This window comes from Benincasa hispida, chromosome 3 (assembly GCF_009727055.1).
Source record: "Benincasa hispida cultivar B227 chromosome 3, ASM972705v1, whole genome shotgun sequence".
Lineage (NCBI taxonomy): Eukaryota > Viridiplantae > Streptophyta > Magnoliopsida > Cucurbitales > Cucurbitaceae > Benincasa > Benincasa hispida.
In genome coordinates, this window is record NC_052351.1 from 25,243,721 (window position 1) to 25,252,629 (window position 8,909).

The 8,909-nt window shown below is 31.5% G+C and overlaps 2 protein-coding genes across 2 annotated transcripts; one reads left to right on the forward strand and one right to left on the reverse strand.

Moving 5' to 3' along the window:
- The first annotated feature begins 597 nt into the window (after positions 1-597).
- On the forward strand, positions 598-3,227 carry LOC120074510 (E3 ubiquitin-protein ligase RHA2B-like). The gene is made up of 2 exons (XM_039027660.1): positions 598-1,194; positions 2,889-3,227. The coding sequence occupies exons 1-2, from the start codon at positions 735-737 to the stop codon at positions 2,924-2,926; spliced, it is 498 nt and encodes a 165-aa protein (XP_038883588.1). The 5' UTR covers positions 598-734; the 3' UTR covers positions 2,927-3,227.
- Positions 3,228-5,595: 2,368 nt separating this feature from the next.
- On the reverse strand, positions 5,596-6,257 carry LOC120073972. The gene has a single exon (XM_039026908.1). It carries the CDS (start codon positions 6,133-6,135, stop codon positions 5,884-5,886), a length of 252 nt encoding a protein of 83 aa, XP_038882836.1. The 5' UTR covers positions 6,136-6,257; the 3' UTR covers positions 5,596-5,883.
- Positions 6,258-8,909: the final 2,652 nt, after the last annotated feature.

Sequence of the window (8,909 nt, forward strand, 5' to 3'; positions counted from 1 at the left end):
TCAATATATATATATATATATATACACCTTTATTACAACTCATCACCGTATCATCATATTTTCATGGAGAAACTCAAGAAATAGTTATTTTGAAACAATTTCAATAATTGTTAAAATAAAAATTTTGAAATGCTAAAGGCATAATCGAAACATACAACTTACTTATTTTAACCTAAAAAGAAAGAAAGAAAGAAAGAAAGAAAGAAAATGGAATTATTATTTTATTACAAATACAAAATTGGATAAAAAATAAAACATTTAATAGGGGAGGAGTACAATTTGAAACCAACACATAAAGTAATAAGTTTATAGATTTNTAATTTAATATTTTTTTAAAAAACATCTACAGATATTTAGAAATATAAATCGTCTGATTGATGACCGCGATAGATGATAGTAGTTGTCCATCAATATTTATCAATAATATTTTATTATGTTTATAAATATTTTAATTGATTTTAGACTGATTAAAGTAGCATTAGCGAAAGAAATTATAATTTAATCCTCCGCGGCTTATCCTGAAACACGGTTTTAGCAATTCCACGTGTACCGAAGTGAGGTTGGTTGCACAGAAATTCTATAAATCCAGGACTCTGTATTTGTTATAAAAAAGGAAAAAGAGAGAATAGAAAGAAAAGAGAGAATATAGTGTAGGATGAAATTTTCAGAAAGATTATAAAAAATCAAAACAATTGAATTATTGGAATCTATTCGCCCATCTCTATCCGGAAGCCATGGGAGCTCTCTCCGAGTTCTTCTCCCACCTCCACACAATGACCGCAGTCTTCTTCACCCTTTTACTTCTCGAATTCGTTATTCTCATTCGTACCATCTTCGGCTTGAGACCTAACGCCGACAAGCGCGTAGTCACGACGGCGCAGTTTTTGAAACTCATCGAGGAGAAGAATCCCACGATTCGATTCTCCAATAAGCTCACCTCCAGTATTGCCGATCAGTGTGCCGTTTGCCTCTCTGAATTTGAGGAAGGGGAGAAGGTACGGAAATTGCAATGTAACCACACTTTTCACAAGGATTGCCTCGATAATTGGTTGAAACTCTGTTTCGCTACCTGTCCGCTTTGCCGGAGTAAGGTTTTGCCGGACGATATTGTCGCCGGCTACCACAGGCTGCGAGACCGTGTGGAGTACGACGGCAGTGACGAGGAGCTCATCTTTTTGTTATCGGCATTACATGGTAACAGTATATATAGATTTTTCTAGGGCGAAATGCCAATTTTTATTTTGTTTATCACAGAATAGAATTAAATAACATAGAATGTTGATTCTCTGTAGATTAACTAGGGAAATATTGTTTTCTCCCTTCATTGACGAGCAATAGCATTAGGGAACAGCTCGTTTCTGGTTCGATTGATCTGTAGCTAGATCGAGATAAATCGTGTATGTTTCTCTTTATTTGCAATTACGCAAGCCAACTGTTTGATGCTTTGTTTGCATGATTGCTTCCTACTCTTCCTGGTTATTCGTCAACGAATCATTAATTTTGGGGACAGCCAATTTACTTCTTGATGGGGACCTTTGTTCCCAATAAAAAACTGAAATCCGCTGTAAAATCATCCAAATCACAACAACTTTTCTCCATCAGGAAGTTTACTTGGGCTAATCTAAAGGATCTATTAAAAAATTTTAGATGTTTGTTAGTTAGATAATCTATTAGTCTCTTTTGATGGGGGGGGCTTGTTGTCTCTGTAGGGCCAAGAGTTATGGTGCAAACTTAACTTATAATTATAGTAGATGTGAGTTGGTGATCTAATTTATGGTGCTCTTACAATGTAACTAAAATGGTATGTGATGGCATTTATTAAGAATATAGAGTGAAAGAAGTAGCAATCGAAATTTGATGGATTTTATCTTGTTATTTCCATGGGGGGTTTAGGTGGAGATGGTAGGAGGACTTAATGCTGTGTTTGTGGTCTGTAACTAAACGCAGAACAAACTGATTGAGCTTATCTTCTCTGTAGTTAAACCCTAATAGTGAAAGTGAAAACCTCCCATGTTGGAAACTTGAAAACTAGAGAAATTCCCATTACACCATTATACAAGAGAAACACTCTTACAAGTTTTATGGCACTCACACAACTAGCCTTAGTACTTAGTATACAAGTTTGAACTGTTTCTCATTGGGATGATTTGGAACTAAAGTTGTAGACTCCTTTTTCAATATTTGGATCTCATTATTTCCTTGTACCTTTTAGATGTTGGAGTTTTGTTCTTCTAATATTTTGCAAAAACTGCACAGCTTAGGACATGGTTAATCGGTAGTCTTGTCTGATAAAACAATATTTAAGAGACATGATTAGGTCAGGTGAGTTGTAGCATTAAGTTTATTGCGTGGTTTAAGGAATAACAAGTTTTAGATGGTCAAGCCAAATACCATTTCACTGTTGTTTAGGACTGTTTCTGAGAATAAGTTTGAAACATATCCTAACTGGAATCCTAAATGGTTGTGGAGCTACAGTAGTTCGCATGATGTACTGAATTGTTCTGTATGTCGGACACTCGCAAAAGTTGAAATGGTAACAGGCAAAATCTCGTGGTGGAGCAGCGAAGGGTAATTCAAAAGATTTGACATTAATGTCAGATTCAAAAAAGTAGATGAACGACTTCAATAGTAAAGTGGTCGTACCGAACCGGAATAACGCACAAGGGGGAGATGAAACCTTATCTATTTGGGATAATTGGGGTGGTTGATTATTTTTTTTATTTTATTTTATTTTTTTAAATAAAAAAATAGGGGGGAATTTGTTGCATATTGCAGTTGCCCTTTCTTAACCATGAAATATATTTTTGAAAGTAAAGAAGTATGGCTCCGTTCACGAGTGTGATAAGATGCAACTGATTCTATTGGAAAAGAGTAATATTTGGGTGCAGGTGTTGAACTCATTTTCATGTATCTCCTTCAATCATAAAAGAAAGGGAAAAAAAAAGAGATTGAAATATACTCGGTGCATCCCAGGTTGCACTTGTCTTTGTATAGCTTATCCAAGTGCTCCATGATGGAATATGTTACATATAGTTGTTGCCATTTCTTGACCATGGAGTATATTGTTGAAAGTTAAAAATGAGGCTCCATTGAGATCACGAGTTTGTAAAATGCAATTGATTCCTTTGGGAAAGAGTAATATTTAGATGTAAGTGTTGCACTCATTTTCATGTATATCTTTCAATCACAGAAAAAAAAATAAAAAAAAGATTGAAACATACTTGATGCATTCCAGTCGACACCTATCTCTGTATAGCTTATTCAAATGCTCAATCATGGAATATGCTGCATATTGTCATTGTCCTTTTTTAACCATGGAATATATTATTGAAAGTTAAAAATAAGACTCCATTTAGCTCATGAGCTTGGTAAGATGTAATTGATCCCATTGAGAAAGAGTGATATTTAGGTGCAAATGCTGCACTCATCTTCATATATTCACTTCAATCACAAAAGAAAAAATTTGAAACATGAATTGCAAAATCCAAGTACTCAATCACATTCTTTTTCAGAAAAAATATTTTAAAAATATTTTTTCCTTGATGACTAAAGGAGGAGTGCAATCAGGTTGTACCATTTATGACTGAAAAAAAACTATTATTTTAAAAAGAAAATTTTGTCATAAAACTTATGATTGAGCATTTGGATGTAATACGAAAATAATTATAATCTCAAAAGCATCTAAGCAAGCATTTTATTGAGAAGTTAGCCGAAACGAGGGCTGCTAGAGTTTACCATTATGTTAGTGGTGTTTTGAATTATACTCGTTTATTATGAGATTAAATTGTGTTAGATCTGTCATTGAAGATGGAAACAATTTAATGACTTGATTTAAAGTTGAAAGCTGTTATATACGTTGGTATATTGAAGTCAATAAATATATATTATATAAAGAAGTAATCTTTTAAAACACATGGTTATCAATTCCAAGCTTCCAGCGCCTGCCGGCAAATATTATTATTTGTAATTTGGTTTTGAGTTGAAAATTAGGGACATAATATTAGCTCAATAAGTATGAAATGATTATAAATTGATTAAAAAATTTGTTTAATAATAATTAAAGACTAATCATTATTTTTTTGTACATCAAATCAACCACTATCCCATTAAATAGTTAATAAGTTTTAAGGAAAAAAAAGTCATATTTCTAATCGTCTTTTTCAATGTTAATTTTGTAATTTGCGTGGGAGTACATATTTACAATTATTTACAAATTCGTTGTTAAACATATGAAATTTATCTTCATTTTTTCTTTCTAAATAAAATAACTAGTTGTAAATTACAACATTTTGTCAAAACATTTACTCAACTAAAAGTTGAAATTGAAAATCAATTTTCACCCCCACTATATGTTGTTGATCTCTTCCGATTTTTTTTTATTTTTTTTTTTTATTTTTTTTTTTTTAAAAAAAATTTAATTTTCGTATTGATGCCAATAGATATTGTCTTTTTCTAATTTTATTCCAACATCAGTATCTAAAATTATTTTAAATGAAATTAATAAATAAGTTCTTTTAATCCTTTTTTATCCAATATTTATAGTGGCAATAATTTGAAATTATTTTTTTTCTAATATTTCATGGATTTATGAATTTATATTGGAAACATCAAACATAGATAAAGTTTCCAGGTCATCTTCGAAATTTTGAAAATACCAAAAATTAAAATAACGATTCAATATGTTGTTGGATATTAAGACTTTAACTGAAGCACCAAAATACTGAAAATGATTTATTTAAAAGTGTTGAAAAAAATATGCTCGTTTATTAATTATATTTTTACAATCATCTTTCTGAAATTTCCAACAAGTTCTAGTTTTTCAAAAGTTATTTGTTAAAACTAAATTCAAAAAGTGGAAAATCAAAGTTTGACCGTGTAATAAATTTATTTCTCGAGTTTAACAAATCAGGTTTAGTCACCAATAATTTTTTAAATATCAAATACCTTTTTAAAATCATTTTGAAAATATCAATTAAATCTTGGAACAAACAACTTTTTTCTTAGAAAACTGTAATTATTATGGCGGATTAAATTAAAATTTTCATCTAAGTTCGATAGGAGATTAAATTACAAATTTCACTAAAAACATATCTATGCCACTCGTCAAAGCAAACACAATTCAGTAGTAATTGATATACATATATATTTTTTAATTAGAGGATGAAATTTATATTTTATATTAGATTTAAATAAAAACAGGAAAAAAGAACCAAAATTGACGAAATTTTGGATAAACAAGATACCCTCGCAAATAAGACACAAATGTCACCATAAGAAGCTTTACAACGATTTGATTTAAACTGTTAATTTAAAGCGATCGGAAAATTGAGAAATGTAATTCTTTAGTGTATTCATCAATTCCACTTTTCACAAAATATATTCTCAACACGATTTTATTAGATGATATAATATTATCAATTAAGTTTTTTAATTAACGAGTGATTTAATATGGTATCGAAATATGTGACCTAAAATTTATGAGAACATAGTTTAACGTTTGTGGTTCTAATCTTCCAATTCATATAGCATAAATTTACTTAGAATGTTTGAGCTTAACGGAGTCCGTTTACCCTATTAATACGAAGTTTCATCATGTCTTTGAGTTGATCTCAACATGGACTCATCGATCCACCATATATCAGATTCAAAAGCAAACCCTAATGATGAACTCTCTCGATGATTTCTTGAAATCCAAATCATCCCATCTTTTCCCCAACATTCAAATGGTTAATTCAAGCCCATAATAATCATAATACAACCCACCATTTTTCTCTCGAATTCAAAAGCATTTCGAAAGTAATAGAATTAAAAAAAAATGTACAGATTTGAGAGACAGATGAGAAAACATTTACAGTATATGGCAAATTTAAAAAACAGAGCAACTCAAGCCGAGAAGAATCCGGTGGAAGCAGCTCGCCCAATTTGAGATTTGGGTTCAAAAACCCATTTGAATTCCGAAATCTGTGAATTCTGTTTTGCCATTTCCATCATCTTCTTCATCCTAATCGAAGTAGCAGTTGCAGAGATAGAAACCCCAGAAGCCAAATCTTGAAGCTCTTGCTTCTCCTGAACTTGCGTTGGATTCTTCATCCTTCTCTCGTATTCCTCTGCTACAAGAATTGCAATATCCGCCATGGCTATGATTTTCGAAGCTCGTAGTTGATTTGAAACCCTTTGAGGAGGAGGAGATAAATTTATATTCAGATTGAGGCATGAATATGATTGTGGATAAGGCTGACAAGTCGGTGTATTGTGTATAAAAAAAGGTGAACTGATGACTGAGTCTGGTTTTTTGGGCATTTTGCTTTTCTACTTTTCCTGTGGGTGGACCCTTATGGAGAAACGGATTGTATTGTATCTATAAAATAATGTGCATATTTTATTGAAGGCTCTTATTGATAGTACCAAATAAAGGGATTTCTTGATGAGAAAGTTGGGATAGTTGAGTATCCAAGTTTGACAAAATGGATACTAACTCATTTAGTTTTGAGATGAAACTAAAGTTCAAATAGGTATAGTTAGATATCGTACGATTATCAATATTTGTTTAAGTGTGACAAATGTTATATATGATGTCTCTGTACTGGTGGTTTTCTAGTAAAGGATGTTCTCCGAAAATGCTGATTCTGTAAAATGTTTTCCTTATCAAATTTTTTCTTCTGCAATATTATTTGTAGATCTCTTTCCTTTTTTTTTTCTTCTTCTGTGTTTGGTTAGGGTTGGCTGTTTTTGTTTTAAGAAACAACATTGTGCTTTACTGTTGTGAATGTTCGGTCACGATTGCAGGAAGGAGAAAGAGTTGTATTGCTTGGAAACATACTCCGAGTTGCTTACTGCTTGTGTATCGTGATTCATCGAGAAGGGTTTCTCAAACTTAGAGGGAGCCTAAGAAATTTGAGCAAAAGGGACTTCGCTCTAAGAAAGAAAGATATTGTTCTAGTGAGGAGTCTCACAACTTGAGGGGAGCTTAGGTCTTCCAGAGAGGAAGTCTCGATCTTAGGGGGAGCTTAAGACATTCTTCACTAATACCATAACTAAGGGGGAGTCTGAGTTACCGCGAGAGGGAGTCTCAAACCTAGGAGGAGCCCTAGGTGAATGGTTGATTGATTGAGATGTTTGAGAGTCACTATAATTGTATAACTATTATAGATAAGTACTACGTTGTAATTGCTTACCATTGATATTATTGAAGTTATCTTTCCTGAACATACTGTCCTCCAGACGTAGGTAGTTTACACCAAACTAGGTTACCAATCTCTGGTGTTCTTTTATATGTTTTTTGTTTCTGGTAATTATTCTATGGAATGCTGTAACATTGTTAACGTGCAGTAGATACCTCCTTACATTGTCTAGGATTTAATAACAAAAAAATTGGTGAACCTAAAAAGTCACCATCTAAAGAGTATGTTGAAGATCTCACACAAAAAATATGGTGAAATCTTATCATCCTTAAAGAGGTGTTTGAGATGTCGAGTTGGTTATTATAGTTAGCCTATAGATTATAATTGTCTGTGTTTAGATTGTAGACTATAGGTAAGAAATAGTATTTTTAAGCAAGAGCTAAACTAACTCAAAATAGTATTGTTATTATACCAAGATATTACTATAAAAAGCAAAGAAGTTGAGCGACAAGAAAAATTTCCGTTGCTATCATCATAGCAACAGATAGCAACATGTACAAGAGCCAAAATGGGAGTAGGACCCTCCATAACATTGGGTAACCATACATGAAGAGAAAACTGAGCAGATTTTGCAACTACACCTGCAAATAATAGGAAGACGCACAAAATAACAAATAGTAAATTCACCTTATTGAAACAAACCGTAAACACAATAACAAAGAGGGATTTGGAATAGTAATACTTTAGTTAATTGTAAGTTATAATAGTTGGAAACACCAAACATTGAGTGAGCTATAATAACCTATTTCCACTCACTTGAAGTTGGGGTCAAACATCTCATTCTTTTCAGATTGATTTTGATGTGTAACCTCATATTTATTTAATAGGGATTTGGGAAAAAGACACCGAAGAGCTAAGTAAAGTAATTGGAAAATTTTCTACCTCATACAATTCTTAAATGATGCAACAATAATGGAGAATAATATCTATACTACTATGGCATAGAAAACTTATCCATTATAATGGATGTCTTGTGGCGTTTCAATGGAATTCTAGTGGCAGTCTAGTGGGTTTGGTGGGGAGTGCTAATAGGCTTTAGGACTTATAGATGATAAAACCCACTTCACAATATTAATTTTCTCAAACTCTTTCTACAAGGAAATCTAGTAAATGTCTGTCCTAATTCAACCTCTTCTTTGGGAGAAACAAAAGAGAGCAAATTGTAGGTTGGTTTTCAATTAAAATAAAAAAATCATATCTTTCTTTTTAGGAGGAAAAGAAAAACTAAGTCCTATTTGAAGAACATTTCAATTTGTTTTTTATTCTTTGTTTTATTACTCACATTTTATATTTTGTTAATTTATATATATTATGTTTAGTTTATTTTAGGATATTTATAATACATAGTAGAATAAATGAAAAAATCTAAAAATATATTACATCTTTAAAATATGAGTTGACTAGTCAATCTTTGAATTTTTTTAATTTTTAATTTCGCCCTCTCTTGTCTTATATTGTTGTGCACATTTTTTTAGTCTTTTTATTTTCTTTCTCTTATTTGATTTTTGCTCAGTTTTTGCTTCTTCCTTATTTTTTTTCTTCAGTTTTTACTTTTTCTTTTTCTTTATTTAATTTTTTTTTTTTACAAGAATTATGAGGCTGAGTTTAGTACCGAGGACTTGAAAGTACTCAATTCATAAGTGACTTAACACCAACAAGTCAATCATCAAGTTTGATTATTATAACAAATAATAAATATAAAGAGCAAATGAAAGTCTATCAGTGATA

What these genes read in the sequence shown, in the direction of transcription:
- LOC120074510 (XM_039027660.1), top strand. Translation starts at nt 735, where the DNA reads ATGGGAGCTCTCTCCGAGTTCTTCTCCCACCTCCACACAATGACCGCA. An exon ending in TTTGTTATCGGCATTACATG is followed by an intron (nt 1,195 to 2,888) that starts GTAACAGTATAT and finishes ATTTGGGTGCAG; the next exon opens with GTGTTGAACTCATTTTCATG.
- LOC120073972 (XM_039026908.1), bottom strand. Translation starts at nt 6,135, where the DNA reads ATGGCGGATATTGCAATTCTTGTAGCAGAGGAATACGAGAGAAGGATG.